Here is a 20,000-nt window from a genome sequence, read left to right as displayed (position 1 = left end):
TTCTCAACGTGGTCTTCTCGCCTCTAGTAATTTCCATGTATTTCCATAATTTATGCCCTTCCTCCCGATTATGGCAACACGGAGGACGACGCGTTAGAGCTAAAGAGAATTGTTGGATGGAAGAGGGAACCAAAGGGAGAAAAGCCAGTCCCCGTCGAAGAGTCATTAGAGACCGATTGGTGAAGAACTGGATTCGAATGCGCTCTCCCGTCGGCTGGTGAGAGCATTTGGGCGGCTTTTTGGGACATTCTGTGTTCCAAAAACAATATTTAGTTTGGGCATCGCTCCCGCCAGCAACACCCCTACCCGCGTACGCAGATGAAATCGATTTCCGGTGTGTAATCGTGTTCTGGATGGCCTTAGCAAAGGCCGCTCCCTTTTAACCCATTCATCCCTTTCCTACTATGGGTCATAGACAACTTTCTTATCACGACTGGATGGATTAGGAGGCTGCCGCCATCGGTGACGCCGGGTGCTAGGCGGATATACTTATGATATGAAGCCTATCCTCTCTTCATTTATCGTTGCCGACTAGTGATCGCTGCCGCTCGACGTTGGCCTCTCATCGCTCGTCGCTGCTTTTTTCCATTTGAAAACCAACCTCGATGTGGCACTGGTACTGGTACCTCACACTACGGATAAACTTTGACATGTGAGGATTTATGGGGCAATAAGAAAATATGGATTTTTTTACGATGCAAAATGCGACACGATCATCTTAAATTGTGTGCCCGGGACTGGACTCTAACTTTTATATTCCATCGATCGCTAATTTCTTCCTATCGTGCGCACCACCGCTTCGCATGGGTAGCCTTTTTGTGTCCTTTGCAAACGCGGGGTATCAGGTCTATCGCGTATCCATTAAAAAGTTGATGTGCCTGAACCCTTGGTTTAGACCATCGAAACCTTTAATTTTATTACCCAGGAGTTCTTCGCGACGACGTCGTTGTGCGATGCGGTCGGATGGAACTTTAATTTTAACGATTTGCCGAAGCTCGTCGCGAGCGCCTTTGAATGAAGCGCTGGCATTAAATGTGATCATATGCGTGATGGCGAGTGATGATCGCGATCGTTGGACGATCCTTCAAACGCGTTGTTATACGGTTATGCGTTGGTTGGTTGGTCGTAAACATGATTTCAATTCCCTCACACACATCCGTCCATCCGTGTGTTGGTCCGTTTCGTGGTGGATTGTCCGAATGGTTCGCCCAAGACATGAATGACTGGAAATCGGCCGTCCAGTTATTCCTTTGTGTGGTGCATGCTATGGATAGAGGGGGCTCCACACAACAACAGCATATGCGACTTATGAATGTCCTGGACGATTGATTTACGACAAAATTGAACATTTTTACGATACCCTACCATCGACCGTGGTCGCCACAACATCGTTTGTGAAAATCCAATTTCCGATTGACATTAACCAAATATTTTACTATCATTCGTCTTCTGGTAAAAAAGCGCGTTCTTGTAAAAAAGCGAAGATCATTGGGATTGGAAAGAGGATGGGACCCTCTCAGAAGGTCTATCCAGTAAAGTAAATGAAGAATGCTTCCAGCTTCCACTGGACAAAAGGCCACATCACATAGTTGCGTGTTGCTGTGCCGTGTGTTCCATATTCTAATAGCTTTTAGCGTTTTTTCACGTCCCTCTTGTAGGCCAAACTAAACTGAGGAGAGAAAATTAGCAGAATTTAGCGCACGTCTACTTTGTTGGTTTCTTTTTTTTGCCTGGCTGCTGCAGCAGCACGCAAAGTGTCTGGCAGCCGTATTTAGCTGAATGCCTTTACGGCGGAATAATTATTGTTATGAGTTTTAGCAGCAAACTCTCAAACTATATCAGCAGTCTCACAATTTTCTACTCCAACAAAAACATACAATGCACCTCAGAGAGACCAACGGGAAGGGAAGGGTAGGAGAGGGAGTGAATAGGGGGAAAGAGGTATCCTTTTTTGTGCTTGTCGTCCGTTCGTTGGGCCAGAAGGGCCACACACAACTGCAACCGCCATATGTTGGTGCGAAATTATGTGCTTCCGACACGAACCAGAGCTACCAGAGAAGAACACTGCCACACACCGATAAGAACGTATGTTAGGTAGCTGTAAAAGGTAGAAGCCAGCAGCCGTGGTAGATTGGACTGAGAATTATGCTTTTTGTTGCCCCAAATGAGGCTCGCCGGGACAGCTCGTGAACGAGGCCAAGATCGGCAAAATACTAGAATTATGCTTCAGCTGCTGTCTGCTGGTGGTGGCAGCCTGTTAAGAGCAGCTGGACCCGCAGCTGACGACTCGGTTCGGAAACCTCTTATAGCAGCTAAACGTTCTCGCCTGAACTTAGTGGCTAAGCCTGAACTTAGTGGCTTAATTCTAGCAGAACGTGCTCCAAATCGACGTGTGCTATCGGAATCTAAATTGACTGCAAATTGAATAGCATTCGAAGAGAAGTAGAGAAATGATTCAGAATACCTTTATCGACGCAAAATAGAGCCATTTGCCAATTCGCTAACAAATTGCTAGTTTGAAATAAATTTGAATAAAAAGAAGATAGAATTGATAAGCGTTCTGCATGATCATTAACCTCAGCACAAACCGTACCAAATGGTTAATGTGTTGTTTAAAAAAAAGAAAAAAAGGTTAGGCGTACGTTTCTTTCGCTGGCCCAGCGATAACGTCTAATAATGGTCATAGCACTGTTGATTATCACCCTGCATTTGAAAGCGTGCCCGTGCGCGCTCGCGATCGTGCCCTAATGATGGTGATGCTAATGATGAAAGGCGATGGCAACCAGTTATGCCTACTCATTTGTTTATCTTCTGATCGTGTGTGTGAGAGAGAAAGGCTGGAGTTGGATTGTGGCTGATGGTGGATGACACGGTATAGTTTCTGCAACACCGATGTGCGTTGATATTGGATGCTGTGTGCAAAGACCACACTAATTGGCGTACATCATCATCACCATCATCTTCCTCTTTCGTTCGAGCCAACGTATCGTCGCGACCATGAAAATGCTCCGGAGAACACCCTTGTGAGGCCAGTCATGGGGGAGTTTGTTGTTTAAACGAAACCAGCAGGCCGGCCAGTCTGCCGAGCACCGGACGGAGGAAAGGGGTTCCCTGTGAGCTTTGGGTTTGGAATTGATAATTACAGCATTCGTGCCGGCACGTACGGCTCTCGCGTTTGTGGTAGGCGGCGCTGGATACTGTTTGCTATTGGGGTCAAGATTCTTTTTCGATTTTTTTTCGTGTGTATCTAGATGGTTCTTTGATATTCCGATTACACAGACCAAAGGTCTTTAGCATTTAAAGGGAGAATTATTTCCTTTTGAGTGCAACCTGGTCAACTACCGTACGAAGCCGGGGAAATCGATGGTACAAAAGCTGGCCCAGCAAGATTTCGATATTCCTCTTATGCGCCCGAAGGTAGCGCAGAAGCCGCGACAACACACCGGCTCTTCATTCTACACACTATCACGGAAGGTTGGCATGACGGCGATAGCATTTCGTTTGCGATAGGCGGACGGTTTTAGCCACAATTCCGCGAGACCACCTTCTCATATAAATAGTCATTTCCGGTTGCAGCTGGCGTTAGAGTGTAGCACCCGGTATATGTTTACCAGCGAAAAGTAGGAAAGGAGAGAAAGAGAGAAGCGCCGTTTAACCGTATACTGTCTACGACTTCTTGCTGACTTATGCAATCCAAGGCGAGCGGAGACGGGCTGGGATGGAATCGATGGACCGTTACCGAAAAACAGCGCAGTCTGATACCGAACACTGCACATCGGAGCGTCGAATTCGCCGGAAGTGAAACAGACTGCAGTGGACAGAGTGTAACAAAAGCAAAAAAGTAACAAACTGTGGGAGGTTTGCAAAAGGGGATTTGCAAACTTAGAATATCTGCTTTTGTTTGCATTTTTTGACATATTGTTAAAGATAATGACTATACTTTCGCCGTTTACACCAACAATTGCGTCGTTTGTATGTTTTGTTTGAACTTTTGAATTGAAATTGCCATTGCCGCACTCACGTTACTATGATTTAAAAAGCATACCTGCCTCGCATGACAATCATAGATTGCGCTTTTTTCGCGTTATGGTTTAGCTGCTATACTGCGTGCGACCATCGAGTTGGCCATCGAGATGCAATTAGAAGAACGATTTGCATCTACAGACAGCTTCCTGAGGAATAGTTCCGAAGAAGAAAGGAGACCGGGACCAAAGCAAATCCACGCCAAGATGTGAGGCAAATTGCTCAGATTGATCCATTTAATTTCACAGTAATCGGGGGCCCCGCCTGCCAGAGAAGCTGTGCCTGCGCGAATGGTGGAACATAGCGATATTCAGCTCAAATTTTTCCATTACTCAACACAACACTCACCTCCGTCGCATCAAAAATCGATTGTTAAACTGTGATTGCCAATGGTTCTGTTCTCTGTCCATAGCACTGTGTGCCTTCTACCCGCGGACCCAGCATTGGAACGAATCAACCACACTCACACACACCCACACTCAGAGAGCTATTTGGTTTGGGCTGGAAAATAGGGTTGCTAGGAGATCAAGAAAGCAGTGCCAGAGGCTGTACGGTAGCGTGACTACCGGTCAACGCTTCTTGGATTTGAATCTCGTTGCTTAGCATGGAGCACCCAGCGCGGCCAAAGCACGGAGCCGCACAAATACGCATGAAAATGGTTGTGGCGCGTGCTACCTTGGACCGCCGTTTTCTTTGGTTGGTCGGCCCCCCTTCCGAGGGGCTGCCGTACGCTAGCTAAGACAGCATTACGCACGGTCACGGTTATCCGAGGCCGCCACCTGAAGCACGTGCTCACGCATTTCTAATCAGCCCCCTTCCCGTGTCTGCTCCGTTCCGGTGGAACTCCCAAAAGCCTATCATTAAACAATCACAGCAGCGCTAAGGCTTGGTGCTGCACAGAGGTAATGAAAGATTTTAGCTGATTCATCGAATAGAATTCACTTGACTCACTTTACTTTCCACACGATTTTTGTGGAATCAGACGATCGGGTGCGAAATCCAGCAAAGGAAACTGGCACTGGCTGGCGTAATGTGTGTGGCACAAAAAAAGGAACCATGCAATGGGAATAAAAGGGGAGGGGGGAAGGAATGTCTGCCGGTGCTGGTGGGCCAACGTTCGGCATCAAATATCGGGCCGTTTTTCTGCTTCGATTCGTGATCATCTTTCCCATAAATGGGCCGATGGAGGGTGTGTGGTTTCGAACCATTAGAAACCCCTATAAAGCCCCGGGTGCTCATACATAGTGCTAGGAGTGTGGTTTGCTCCTGTTTTCCAAAGTTTCAATTGTCGGCCAATGGGGTCAACTTATACTAACGTGTGGTGAAGCCTAGCAAGCAAGCCAATCCCCTAGCTCGTCCAGCGGATAACCCAGGAATATTTGTCCCCAGGTTAACCTGTCGATGTCGGGGGTTAAAGGCTAAACCTGCAGGCGGATTGGATTAAGTTACTGAAGCCTATAGGATGTAGCCCAATAGTCCGTCCGTCTAACCGTCGGTCTCGCAGTTTGCAGGCTTCTCTTCACGATCATACCGACCAGCAGCAAAGATATCGGATCGGTTTGGATTGCGTTGTCTTTTTTATCGGTAATCTTATCATTCATTTTGCTTTTCTACCGGTTGTTCACGTGATGGGATTTGGGATGGGAGAATCGATTTTATCCACCAAACCTTTGGAGTTTGTGGTTTCGGAAATGGGTGGTGCTTCGGTATCGAATGTATTGTTGCTACCGGTGGCCGGTAGCATGAGAAAATGCATGGATTTGTGGTTTGTTATGTGGTCTGGAAATCTGTGGTTATGCCTGTTGAATCGTTGATTTGCTGAAGAGGGAAGGTTGTTTAGCCTGTTGAGGTTTTGAGTCTTATAACAGTTTTCCGGTTTTTCTTCTCTTTTCAGAAATCCGTCACCAACAGTTTCGGCTAAACATGTCGCGCGACTATGACTTAATGGGGGTACCGCAGGACAATCCGGCTTTGATCAAGTACGTACGCGACATTCATATGAAGAAGTACCCGATGACGTTCATGCGCAACAGTGCGGCACCGACCGAGGAGCTCAACTTTAACAACCGTCACGAGTTGACACCCGAGATGGCGCACCTGATTTCTGATCTGCTCGGACGAAAGCGGTTTGGAACGTTCTTTCAATCGCTCGCTGGTAACAGTGATTCGATGATGACTGCCCCATGGCTGGCGGAGACGATGAACTGGGGCGGCACGCTTGTAGAGCCCGATCCACGCAAATATTTCTCACTTCGTAAGCAGAACGCCTTTAGGCCAAACATTCAAGTGGTTCACGCGTGCCTTTCACCTAATACGTACCCTAAAGAGGTAGGTCCTCCGCTCAATGTGCAATCCAGGGCAAACTAATCAATCAAATGACCACTATTGACCATTACTAGGTAACGTTACATCACGATGATGACAGCGAGGTGCAGATCAACAGTGTGCTGGATGAAGAGACGGAATGGTTCCATCCGCGCGTAAAGTGCTTCCCGGTATATACACTGATGCTTGCCGTTAACCGTACATCGATCGATCTCCTCAGTCTCGGCTGCCATGGACAGGAGCTACAGGTGTGTACCGGTGTGCTTTTCGCTTCTTTCGCGCTCCGTGGTTCTGACCATTCCGATTGCGTTGATTTCAATTTTAGATTCTTCAAACAATACCATTCGATCGGGTTCACATCAAAATCATCACGATCCATCTTGTACACTTCTACGAGGAAGACGAAATGTTGATCGACATTGTTGATTATGTGCAGAGCATTAATCGGTTTCTGATGAGCAAATCATATAAATTGGTGCGCAGCTTTGAGCGCAACTTTATCTATCAACACAGTTCTGTTGCTTCAGCGGCCAAACGTCGTCTGCAGCTGCAGCAGCAACAGCAGCAGCAGCAAGTATCTGGTGGCTCATCAGCTAGTGGCAGTGTTTCTATACTACCCCGTCAGCAGTCTTCGCAGCAGCAACAACAGCAACAGTCGGTGCTTGTACACACGAATGCAATTAATTCCGGGGAGAAGCTCGACGTATCCATGGCCATCCATAAGGGACAGGAAGCTTCTAGCAACAGTAATGCGGGAACAGTAAAGCCTCCGATGGCGATCGCAGCAGCACAAACAACATCACTACCAGTTGCACCGGTAACGATCTCTACTGATTATAAGAACCCACCAGCAGCCGAAAATAGCTCGAACGTGAACGATAAGCTCGTGCTGCTGCGGGGCTCTGAGACAGACGAACCACTCGATGCCGAAACTCTAGATGGGGACTTTGTATCCCATGAGGATGAGCAGGTGCTGCGGAAGAAGGCGGTGGCGCGAATATGGACTGAGCAGTTACCAAGCCGTGCTAGCCGTCAGGATGGAACAAAGAAGATTGATTCCGGTACTCATCCGGTTGCGTCGCAGCCACCAACGGTTACGACACTATAACGTTCAGGTGGCAAAGCAAGACATTACCCATGCATGACGCATGACAAGCGACACTACTAGCGCCAGGCATCCAATTGAAATGGGTACCTTGGGATGATTTATTTTCTACTTTTTCAACTATCAACTGAAAGCTACCAGTCCATCATTCCACTTAATTTTTTTATTACTTACATTATAGTTGTGCGCTTAATCTATGGATTACCGTGCGGAAAGTATTAGCCTTTAACATTTTATGTACTCCGGCTCGTATGCCACCTTATTCACAAGAAGTTGAATTCAATATCGCGATATTCTTTTTTTACAATTTCATGATTCCGCTGGTTTAATTCAGAAAAAAAATATTTTCTAGATAGAAAAATTAAGAACATTGAGGAGAATATGATGGATGCCCCATGCTACTGGATACGGAATAATTTCGTCATCCAGCTGCATCTTATAGAATCAAAGTTGAAACGCATAGCAATCAAACGTGCATTTACGTACATGTATTCGGAAACCAGAAGGGCAAGAAACCTCCAGTATTCCAATACTCTACCCACATTGTGGGTCATTGTTTTGGGAGATTGTGTATCTGAGCAGGGCCCTAGGATAAATCCGCTAGAGTCGTTTGCATTGAACCCGTTTGTTTATCAATCAGCAATCAGAACAAATCAAATTTCACCAGTAAGCATGTTTGGTCACCAGTAAGCATGTTAAAAGAATACAAATCCATAACTCTCTAGGATGGTTAACTGTTTTCGAGTGGACGAAAATTCGAAACTCATTAATTACAGTCTGCACTAGTTTTGAGCCCATTTTCTGGTTAGAGTTATTATTATATATCTGCGAGTAGTTTGCCGGACGAGCATCTTTTCAATCGATTGTGAAGACAAAATCGAACCTCCTAAGACCACAAACCTCGTACACTCGTGGTCGGTCCACAGCTATACATATACATATATATACATATATATTTATAAAAAATCTCGTTAATTGCTCTCTGATCGTTTATCGTTGTCGCGCTGTTAAGAAAATGGTTTAAAGCACATTTCCTAAAATCAAGTTTTCGATACATTCAATCGAATGGAAATGTGAAAGCTCAACTATTTTGAAACGAGGTGATAAGGCATATCAAAACTGCGTTCCGAATCCTATTTTTGGCACAACTCTGAGGGTTAGCAGATTTGATTGAAAAGCTAAATCGAATGCAAATATTAGTTGACAACGATGGCTACTGCTGTATGTCATTGAATCATGCGTTTGAATGATTTACTGATAGATAGCGAGACTACGCTGGGCCAGCAAAGAAAATTATTATCCTACGTGCGCGCGAAGATGTAGTTTTATACATTCACATCACGGTTTAGATCGTCCAATCGAAAAAAGAAAAATACACCAGCGCAACCAGAACCCGCTAAGAGATCAAGTAATGTTAAGTGAAAACAGGTAGCACATAAGCGAATCCCCTCCCCTATCAGTAATCTATCACCTCACCAGTTAAAGGAGATGTGAATGGAATCTGAATCAACTCGAAAAGTACACTGGTAAGCTGTAATAAAGACGAGAATGCATTATGTAGTACAACGCTTGCTGTTAATAATCGGTGGATACGTAAGTTGAGAACAGTTCACAATTATTCCCGTGACCTTCGGTAGTTGCTAATAACACCCTGGGAGTTAACCTTCGTCAAGTTACCTTGAATGAGTAACCTTCATTCCTGACATCACTGGTAGAACGTTATGGATGTGGAAAATCATAGTATCCATTGCCGGCAAGCCTGCGTGGGGAGTCGTTTCGTTCTAAGCATTGGAGAATACGGTCAGCATTCTGGTCATGGAATATTGCGTCGCTTCGAAAATCTCAGTTATCCTGTTGTGTGGAAAGGTCACCCGAGTAGCATTTTATCCTGGACGACGAGCTATCCTGTCGCGTAATAGCCTTGGTCCAACATGTGGATTTCCTCTCCTTGCTTTGTAGAGATGGCACAGCGGTTCCCGAATGGCTGGAATACCGACTTGGACGGCGAAGGTGCTCGATCGTGAGCGGCCAAAGACCGCTCGTCGGTTGTAGCTCTTGATAAGTAAATAAGTTTTCGGCCAAAAGCTAACCCTGAGAAGATAAACATGGAAGTGATACTTGGAAGAAAGCAACTGAACGAAAGGAAAATGTGGTCCCAATTCCCTCCAAAAAAACTCTCGGTAAGCCGGTTTCTTCAAATGCTTTTTTTTACTTTCTTTTCCATCTGGAAAATCGTATACATCGTTTCATATCGGTGTCTGTGTTGTGGCCCGGTATTATGCGTATTCGACCATGTAAATTCTTTATCAATGAGCAGCCCCTCCAGCGCATCTACGTCAGCATGAGCATCCATTTGGAGCGAGGTCTCGAAGAAAAGCAACACCAACAGCCGAAACAATGAACTAAAACAAACACAGAAGCAACACAGTGGATGCCTCGAGATAGGTTGCGTTGCAGGGGTGGCGTATCAATCAAAATGCTGGACGCAGGGAGGTCGCCGTGCATGGCGCCCGTATGCCGAATGGTGAGCCTGCGCCTTGCTACCCTGCTAAACGCTATCGATTCTGCTGAGCGTGTGCACTGTAGGGTGTGTGCGTGTACGATCCATCTGTTTGAGGGATACACAACGCGAAGCGCAACATGTGCTGCTCGCAGCGGGTGGAACCCACGTACGGTTGGCCGAAGGTCGCAACCGAAGGCATTCGGTCAGGCTCTGCCATCAGGTATCGCAGTCACATACTTTCCTCCAGCTGCAACAGTACACTGCTAACGGAACGGATCTCCACTGAACGGTGGTCCAATGTGTGCAAACAACGCAAAACGTTTTATCCATTCATTCCTATCACTCTTTGCTCAAGCTAGAAACGGTACCGAGTGCCATTAGGACGTTGCGAAGTTATCGCAATCACCATCGCTGCTGATTCGCAAGTGCTTTAGTTGGAAGAAGTGACGCACTTTTCCCCGTCGGTGAGATGAGCATAGATTGCCAACAAAGTGCCTAAAAGTGTGTCCTCGAAGCGAACGGAGCGGGGCCATTACACCTGTTTCGCTATCATGATACAGTGAAAAGTCGTTGTCGGCCACCGAATAACCGGAACGCGAGCGAGCTGGTTGGCTACTAAAAAAAAGGCAGCAAAACTCTTGAACACAGGATAATCAATTGTGTTCGTGGTTAAGCGAAAAGGTAAGCTTGATCAAAAACAAGATAATTCCTCTTTTGGGTACTGCGGTGGACATTCATCTTCCTACGTGAATGAAAGCACAAGAGAAACCCTCCCCTTATCACCGTTTTCCTCTGTCCGGTCTCGCGTCAAGGTTCGTCAACGACGGCAACACGCTAATCGCCCAACAAGCATCAATATCTCCTTCCTAGATCCAGATCTCGCACTCACGTTGAGCGACGCCATTCACATCGAGCGTCCTGAGTGTTGCTGAGTAGCCCTCGTGTTGAAGCTGCTGTTGGAACCGAACGCCCGGGCCAGAAGCCTTCCATAGCTTGCTGGAACCAGTTGGGCACAGCAAGGGCCGTGAACACTTTCACACACGCTCTTCCAGCGTGTGGCTGGGTACGTGGTTCCGGTGGGGTTTTGCGTGCAGTCCTGTGCAGTCCAGTACGGCCCAGGCGCTACACGGCCGAACCCGGACAGTGTACCATATTGTGCAATTGTTTCATCCGTCTCTTTTCCCTTTTTTCACACTCTCTTTCTCTTTCTCTCTCTCCCTGTTTCTCGCAATTTGCATCGGTGTAGGACACATTTCGCGAGTCGCAGTGTCAGAGTAGTGATTTGTCCACTAGTGGTAACACAAGACTCTAACAGCTTGCGAGCAGGCTAAGGGGTGGTGAAGTGCGCGTTTTTCTTTTTTCGCGGGTGGGAGCAGTTTTCCGTTTTCCTTTTGTTTTTTATTCCGTTCCGAGTCTTTTCTCAACGATTATTTGAGGTGTAAACGTTGATTTTTTTTACCTTCTGGAGTTATTCCACTCGTTGTGCGGTTCCGATAGTGCAAATTCAGCTTCATATGTGCAGCGCCATCGCCATCGCCTTCTCGTGAGTGCATTCCACCGTCGGCTTCTAGATCGATCGATTGTTTAAGCGAAAGCTCGATAGAACGGCTAGCGTTGCCTCCGAAGCGTATGCTAACATATTGTGGTGATAAGCGTCACCATCACCGACGGCCCTGACACCTACATCTATCTGTCGGCAGGATTTGTCTAAAAGAACCGTAGGTAAAACGGCGCCCTAGGCCTAGGCTTCATTTCAATTAGTGTAAAAGTGTTCCTATTCTCACGGGATTGGGCATCCTCTTGGGGACGGTTTGATGGAATCTTTTGTGCTTTTTTTCGTCCGCCAACAGGACTGGCATGGACAGGATATTCGTCCTGATCATCCTTATTGTCCTTGACGGGGCAGATCCTGGGGGAGATCGTTCTCGCGCTTTCCTTGTTTAAACCCTAGGCCAATATGTCGCCAAGCATTCTACTGGCTTAATGGCAGTGCAAATCCTCCTTCATCGCCCACGCTAACCGTGAATGGTGATCCACTCGTCGACGTAGCTCTAGAGGCCTCCACCACTACCACCATCACCTGGTGGCTGGTGCTGTCCTGCCTGGTGTCTCAGTATCTTGAGCGACGTATCTAACGCGCACACACTAGCAACCGATTCTTACACAGAACCGAAGGGGACAAGATAATTCGACCAAAGGCTGCCTGCTGGTGTGTCCGTGGGAGGCCACGCTGAGTGAGCTCTAGGCAAATCATCGGCCGCACGATGGAGACGCCTGGTTGCTCATCTTTTTCTTGTGAGTTCGGATGCTTCTCCCTGCTGCTGCTGCTGCTGCTGCTCCTGGATACGGGCGTACTCACTAGAAGCACTCACCAAGCATGCGAAAAGGCAATTTCGCTTGTTTCATTCAGTTGTATGCGTGAGAACGTGTGTGTGTGCCTATGCTCGTGTGAGTGGAGTCGGAGAAGAGGACAGCGGAGCAAAACACGCACTGGCGCTGGCACCAGGAGCAGGGAAATATACAGTAAAGTCACAAGAAACTACGCCACTTTGGGCATGATTTCAGCTACATTTAGTGGCCCAAGTAGAGGGCATAACAGTTAAGAAAAGAGAAAGACCTCATAGAACATGCCCGTTGAGGGAAGGAAAGGAAAGCAAAGAGCAAACGGTTGGGACGACCTGTTGACTGGCCTTAACTGGCCGCTGGCAGGGGTAAAATAAACGCCAACACTGCACCGCATGCCATGGTACGGATGCGAATTATCGAAGAAAAACACGCACAAGCCCTTGTCACGTGTGACGGTGGACCACACAAACTCTCTACTTTCCACGGTGTACACATTCTCAGCCGGAGAAGCAATTAAACTTTCATGAATTGATATTTTGCGTGAAGGTCGCTTCGGTTCGGGAGTCGCGCAGAAAGTGCTATTGACGCTCGGCGCTCTCTCTAGCAAGTGGAGCACTTTTAATGATCTTTGCTATAGTAAGGTTACCCACCTATTCCGGGGTGTGTATGTTTGTGTTCGGCAAATATGTCCCTTGTCTTGGAGCTGGAGGGTAATAGTTGAAGGTGGTATCATTATAAAGGGTACAACAAAATCTCGGACTCGGCTGTCTAAAAGTAATTGAACAGCAAAAACCAAGCGGGCGCTCTTTGGAAAGGAAGTTTGCACAACCAGCTCTGGACCGGAGCAAACACGCTGTTGCTACTGGTGTCTGCGGTTGGTAAACACCAATTAAACATTCTTGTTAGCTAGAGAAGCTCATTGGTGGGGAAGTATGTTAGGTTTTTTAAATTATATTTTTTCATATAAAAACTGTAACTACCGCTACCAGTGGCGGGCGTTGGCTCGGGTTGTACCTACCTCTGCAAACGACGTAACAGATACAATCTAAGCGTGCTGTGGCTGAATGCTGCTGTTGGCCGTGTATCGTTTGATATGGTTAGCATACAAGATGGCCTTGGATGTGGATGATGGCGGAAGTTGCGATGGAAAAGTTTTCATTGAATAAAACTCGTCCGCAAAATGTGTGTATGTGTGGGTAAGGGGGGGAGGGGAGGGGCGGGGACATGGATTTTTGCATACAAGGGAAAGACAGAGCATGATTGGTGACCTGACCTTGTGCATTATATTATGCTGACAAATTAGTTGACATTTATTACATGTTGTGAGCGAGCGCAGTGGCCTTTCGATCCCGTTCTATCTCTACTATGATGCCACGTTGACCGTTGTCCGTTTCGTCACGGTTTACAATGCTCGTGATGATTTGTGCAAAAATATGGGTTTTCGACAAATTGCGCAGCAATTATCGCCTTGTGCTATGCTACGTTTTGCGGCAGCAGTGGTAATGCTCTGGTGCGAAGTGAATTCATTAGCGTCGCTGATGGTGGGCGAACTGATTTGCATTAGCGAACAGCGCGCGCACACACACATACACACAGCATGCCGATGCGACATTGCCCCAATGACGATTGAATGTATTCGAACGATATTTTTTTTTGGGTCTTGGTAATTCTGCTTTGCTGACCTCCCAGCAGACCGGTTACACCATTAATACACTTAGTCAACGACCCACGCAACACGATTCCTGATGGAGGCGCCTAGCAGCTTGAACGCTTGCAGCTTGGTTGATCAACTCAACTTCCATCTACAACCTGAGCCAGTTGAGGTATTATTTGCTTCAACTTTGGCCATTAAACAGTCGCTCGTGAAGTGTGCGCTTCGAGAGCAAATTAATTAAATCGCCAACCCTCTCTTGTGGGTCGCCGGGTTTTGGGCGAACTGATTGATTGCGGAACCGTGACCCGTGAAGATATTGAAGACCAAAATGAACACCACCTCCACAGCCACCGCGACCGAAGTTCATCACCTTACCACCGATAGTATACTATCGGCGTTGCCCTGTTCCCCTGTTCAGCGAGGGACCTCTTCGTTTTAGATTTACTTTGGTGTTGTACCCTTCGGTAGAGTTCGTGGAAAGGTGGTTGATTGGTTGAACTTTTCCCCTTTTGACCTCTTGCTTTCTGAGACCATTTATCTTGGAACGCCCGGAACTTCACAAGCCTGAGAATGGCAGCATATTGGGCTCGGTTTCATGAGGAGCCAAACCGCTTTGTTGGAGCTCTTCATTTTGTTTGCTAAAGCTTAAACCGATGGCCCAATCTTGGCCAAGCCAACCTTCTGGTGTTGGCAAATGGCAAGTCAATTTGCAAGTACCTTTCCGCCAACAGCAAACGTTTGAACGGAACAGATGGAACAGGAAGAGGTACAGGACCGCCATCCGTCCCCCCGGGGGACTGCTGTTATGTGATTCGATATAGACGTTTCGTGTCGCTGCGAACGAATTTAGCCGACTTACGGGAGCCACTCGCTCCAGTGCGTATGACGGCAAATATCGTTTGGTGTGTGATTTTTGGGGGGTGCCAGAAACGAGCACACCCGATCGGAATTTTGGATCACTGCCCACGATATCCAGATGCGGTTGGCTGGAGGCTCCCGGCTCGTACGGCTTCTCACGTACTGCGAATCGCGACAACATACAAAGGCGCCACCACGTACGCTTATCGCTTTTTGAAGTCCCCAGTCGTCGTTCGTTCCCAAGTTCGATAGCAGCACTAAATAAGGTTAATCCATTTTGGCTTTTATGTCTCTGTCATTTACAGCCAAAGCAGTATCGGCTGGAAGCTGGCTGGAAGTGTAAAAGAAGGAGAAGCAGCAGCAGCAGCAGCAGCGGAAGCAGCAGAAGGAACGGCGCAACTTTAAAGTGATGATCTAGAGCGCACAATGTCAAGTATTGACACATCGACGACAGAGGCAGCATGGATAACAACAGCAACAGCAACAACGTCATCTTCAAGAACCTCTTCTACCAAAACGGCTTCCACCATTACCAGTACCACCAGCATCTGGAGGCATTTGATGCTTGCCACCGTGCTACTGCTGGGTCTGATCTCCGGCGGTGTCCCAGGCGGTGGCACTAACATCCTTGCGGCTGCCGAAGGCAACATTGGTAAGCTCCGTTTGCTAACATATGGATCCGCATGGAGGCAGCTGGGGATGAGGGATTTTTAATTATTTTCGCAACATAAAGAGCCAACAAATTCCGGGCGGAGAAAGGCCTAGCTAGCACTAGACAGGATATAGCAGGTCGGTGAGATCGAAATGAAAGATAGCGTCCTTCTGATCAATTATGCAGCTTCATCGCAGCTCCCAACCCCAACGCCCTGTCACCCTGTTCCTGGTACCGTCGATCCCTTCTTAGTCGTGTGCGATGAGTGTGAGCGGAATATTTTATGGAATTTTATGGAATCGATCCTTTGAATCGGCAGAATCCGGGGTTTAGGCAGGATCCGGGGTTTTTGTAAGCCGAACAGTGTTTTGTGATAAGACCATGTATCTTATGTTATCTGTGCTGTTGCGTAATCATCAGCAATAGAAGCGTCACCAACGGGTCATGTCGTCTGTGCTGTGCGTTGTTATCAAATAGGGTAAAATGTGTTTAAAGAGGATTTCGTTATCACGATGGTTGTTATCCAGATTTCAATCGCCTTTTTGGTGTACTTAGTTGCAGAGTTATTTCTTACAACTGTCTAGGTACCGTCTTCTTGACGAAGAAGTTAAAAAACATATTTTTAAAACATATATAAAACGGGCGAGCCGTATGTTTTTAAAAACATGTTGTGATATCATCATGTTCTGGTTTCCACTTTTACCTTGGAGTGGACCCACTATGTCCAGCATCTTAAACACAATAGGCTTTCACGTACTTTACTATCATCAAGTATTGCACGAAGAGCAAACACTGTAGACGAGATGTCCAGATACGATGTCAAGTGTTTTCGCGAGAAATGTTTTGCTAGCAGCTGCCTGAAGCTCGAAGTCAAGCGATTATAAGCCGTCTCTTCACGCAGATCCAGATACACACTGCAGAATATCTGCGAATCGGTATGGCGCGTCGCTTCGCCCCTCACGGGTATGGAATTACATCAGACTCGTGCTCCACTCGTGTGCCGGGAACATTCTGATGCAAATACTGCTCCAGCGTGGGTTGGTTGCATCGGTTGCAGCCTTACAACCCTGTGTGACCTTGAATTACCCACGCAGGTATGATGGAGGTACAGCACGGTCCACAGTCGCGAGCGTGCTGGAGTAGACCATTTATGGATTAGTCGGGTTCCGGCTCGAACTGAATTCAAAATTGGTTCACGGATTAGATGGAGCAACAGAGAGAAAGAGAAAGAGAGAGAGCGAGCGAGTTCCAGCGCCGTGTTGGCTATACCGGTTCATCATCCGGACCGGAAGCGAGTTTATGACTGATGTTCGCTGGCTAGTAGCTGAAATGAGATCACATTCGAATGGAAATTTCATTTCCACAAGCCAATGCCCCAGTTTATCGCAAACATGAGATATCAGTCATGGTTTTAATCTACTCATCGTGTTGTGTCCGCATCAGGCATCCTCATTGGACATTCATTGCATTCCTGTGCACGATAGAGGGTACACGACGTCAACTTGCGCATTACCCTGTCATGTAACCCCACGCTGACGTGGAACACAATGAAGTCGCCTTTTGTTGCCCCGAAGAAGACGTTGGCAAACAGAGGACGACCGAACGCATTGGCGAAGTAGTTTCACTGCTCACCGCGTTTGATTCCTTCTCTATTCCTTCGCCTCTAAGCGGCTTTCCCTCCGAACAGCCGAAGCACATGGACCAACGTGCTAATAGGGCTCAGTGGCATTAAAGGATTAAATGAAAAGCTGTTCCACCGGAGCTTTACAGCCGACCGGCGCGTTCGTTAGTTTGACGAATGCTTAGCAGGTCACCCGTATCCGTGCGATGGCGTGGGTCGTTGACGATCAGCACCGAGGGTACCGAGGATACCGAAAGGATATTTTTGGGCTAGGCGCGTAACCATGGAGCGTAGCTTTGATTTAATTACCCCAAATCGTGTGCCGTTACGGGGAACCGTTTTGCAGCAAACAAGCCAACGTAGGGCCACTTCAAAATTCCGGAATTTCGGCGTGAGGTGGATTTCGCAGATCCATTTTCGGCCGTCCGTCCGTCCCGGCCTGTCCTGCTAATCCCTTGTGCTGAGGTTTATAACGGCCGGATTTTCCACGAAAAACTATATTGGACTTCATCTGACACCGAAAGACAAACCCAATGCTGCCGACGGCATAAATGAAGTAGCTAAGGGAGGGATTTCAACGAAAAGAACAAGCGAAAGCGATGACAATGACCGTAGTTCCCTCCCGTGGTTGGTCTTTTCAGCGGAAACCATCAATGATGATGCCATTAGCATTGACATACACACACGCGCACCATTTCCTTATGTGTCTTCTTCTCGCCGCACCGGATGCACGATGGCAACGAAATGTAATCGGAAGCATAGGCAGGACTCGGCAGGATAATGAAAATGTATGGCCGTTTTCCACAGCCACCGCACACACCGAGTCCAGTGTTCCGATGAAATGGGACACCTTCACGCGTGTACTGTCACCATTGTGCCGTGTTGTATTGAGAGTGTGTCACAATTGTGAAACCACAACCATGCGAAGCCACGGTGGAGCGGTTGTGATGGTGACAACGTTTTTATTCCAGCGATCACCGAACCGTTTTGGGGGGTAGCGAACAGTAATGATAAGCCCATGGCCTTCAGATGGCTTACAACAGGTTTTCCACACTATACTGCGGTTAGGTCTGAATGAAGCGAGAGTCTCGCGTTTCTCTTCCATTTCTAGCCACCATCGGCTGCAAAGGATGAGATGGTTTATAATGAGAGAGTTACGAGATAGAATTTGCTATATTTGTCAGAGAACCGCACGTCGTGTGGGCAGCTGTTGCTTCACTTCGTTCCACCTTTTTCCACACCCTTCCCCTCGGGGGACAAATAAAGACACGCGACGGGCTCTTGGCGTTGCTATTACATAATAATAAAATGGCTTGCCTGAGGGACAAAATCATGCCTTTATAACCGCCCGCTCGGTGGTACTCACCGAATCCATCCACGATTCTGTCAATGCAGAGATAAATTTGAGTGTAAAGTAAATCAACCCGCCTTGTACAGAGGCAGCTTTTAAAACATAATTTACGTTCGCCCTGGGAATGGCAGGTCAATCGATATTCGACGATTATAGCCGGTATCATTCAATTTTGGGGCAGAAAATCTGTAACAAAACATGGCTATTTCCGTCCATTTACGAATGCAGGCGGGCATTTCAAGAAGAAAAAAAACGGAAAAGGAAGGTAATGTAGGGGGCTGGGGGAGGAAATGCGTAGTAGAATAATCTGATTTCATGGCCGGTAAGCATTTGAACAAAATTGGTTAAAAAAAACGGAACAACCGGAAGTACGAGCTTGATGGCCTGCATGACATGTTCCCCGTGCCATCCCACATGCCCCAGAGGACGCGTTCCGCGGTGAAGTAATATGAAAAGCTCACGCGCACCACCATCCTACGCACCAGCTTTTCATGTTGGCAGCGGCGCCAACGAGAACGGGACAGAGCGTATTCGAGAATGTACCGGAATGTACCGGGGACGAAGCCGGAGGTAGTGAGCGCTGATTCGTTCACTCACCGTTTGACGTCATTCGTCTGTACCGGTGTGATCCTGCTGCGATAGGAAAACTCGTCTACTTCGATGCCGCCTCGTTGTTGATGTTCACTCGAGTCCGCCGTGTTGTTGGGTGCGCGAGGTAACTCACTTGCCAACATTCGTGTGTGAGCTTCGCTCGTTTACGTCATTTTAATGCTTTTTAATGGTTCTCCGCGTTGTGAAATGAAAAATGACTTTGGCGATTGCAAACTGTTGATAACATGAAAAATTTGCCAGAACATGTTTAACTCAGTGAAGCACTGTTGCAGGTTCAATTAAAAAGGGTAATTTCCACGCAAGCTGTTTGACGTCACTATTGGTTATGTAGACACATGGAAGCGGCGCGTTGGTACCTCGGATGGCTCGGATAGAATGGCGCCGGAACACGCAAATAAGTTGGAACGCGTCAACTTATGCGACATGATGTGATGCGAAAGTTATTTGCGACAATCGTATGCATGTGCATGTAGCCTCTTAACTCCATGGTGTCGATGGTGAGGGTACTTTTGCTAGCACCTTGCTTCGAATACCCTAGAAAAAGGGCCGGCCAGCCTCGCAAGACCACATTGACATATTCTCACGACCCACGCCGTCGCCTGTCACACCAGTGCCAGACCAGACCGCTGGCGCTGTTGTCGCTGTTGTGTTGGATGTTGTTCTTGTCATTGCCCAGTCTATTTTTAGCTATCCCCTCCGATGGAGGCGCCAAAAGATCATGCGCACCATGTCATGTCACCGGGCGTCAACATGTTGGTTTTGTATGAACTCCAGTGCACTGGTAAGGGCCGTTTGACTGGTCAGTTAGAATGTTTACTTTCCTACCGAACCGTGAAGGAATCCTGTGCCCCAAAAAAGTTCACCTTGGCTGGGGTTGGCCGTTGGCCGGCCGTTCGACATTCGGCATCAACGAGATTGCACGAAAGGAGTCGCATGATGGTCCTTCATAG

The 20,000-nt window shown here is 47.4% G+C and overlaps 2 protein-coding genes across 7 annotated transcripts in view; both read left to right on the top strand.

Annotated features, from left to right (window-relative positions):
• The window catches only part of LOC125952077 (protein Star), a 20,566-nt gene extending 11,555 nt beyond the window's left edge, over positions 1-9,011 (top strand). For both annotated transcript variants that reach the window (XM_049681340.1, XM_049681339.1), the window contains exons 3-5: positions 5,918-6,351; positions 6,423-6,596; positions 6,674-9,011. In XM_049681340.1, coding sequence (XP_049537297.1) covers positions 5,918-6,351; positions 6,423-6,596; positions 6,674-7,456 — 1,391 coding nt within the window. In that variant the 3' untranslated portion in view covers positions 7,457-9,011. The remainder of the gene's footprint in view (positions 1-5,917; positions 6,352-6,422; positions 6,597-6,673) is intronic.
• Positions 9,012-10,209: 1,198 nt separating this feature from the next.
• The window catches only part of LOC125952072 (receptor-type tyrosine-protein phosphatase N2), a 20,819-nt gene continuing 11,028 nt past the window's right edge, over positions 10,210-20,000 (top strand). The window contains exons 1-3 of one of the 5 annotated variants that reach the window (XM_049681330.1): positions 10,210-10,637; positions 11,203-11,678; positions 15,120-15,466. In XM_049681330.1, the coding sequence (XP_049537287.1) occupies positions 15,241-15,466 (226 nt within the window). In that variant the 5' untranslated portion in view covers positions 10,210-10,637; positions 11,203-11,678; positions 15,120-15,240. Of the gene's footprint in view, positions 10,638-10,921; positions 11,020-11,202; positions 11,679-15,119; positions 15,467-20,000 lie in introns of those variants that run through there. The other 4 variants (XM_049681332.1, XM_049681329.1, XM_049681328.1 and 1 more) reach the window with 4 other exon arrangements.

This window comes from Anopheles darlingi, chromosome 2 (assembly GCF_943734745.1).
Source record: "Anopheles darlingi chromosome 2, idAnoDarlMG_H_01, whole genome shotgun sequence".
Taxonomy (NCBI): Eukaryota; Metazoa; Arthropoda; class Insecta; order Diptera; family Culicidae; genus Anopheles; species Anopheles darlingi.
The sequence above is the reverse complement of the archived record's forward strand: the minus strand, read 5'-3'. Positions and strand labels throughout refer to the sequence as shown.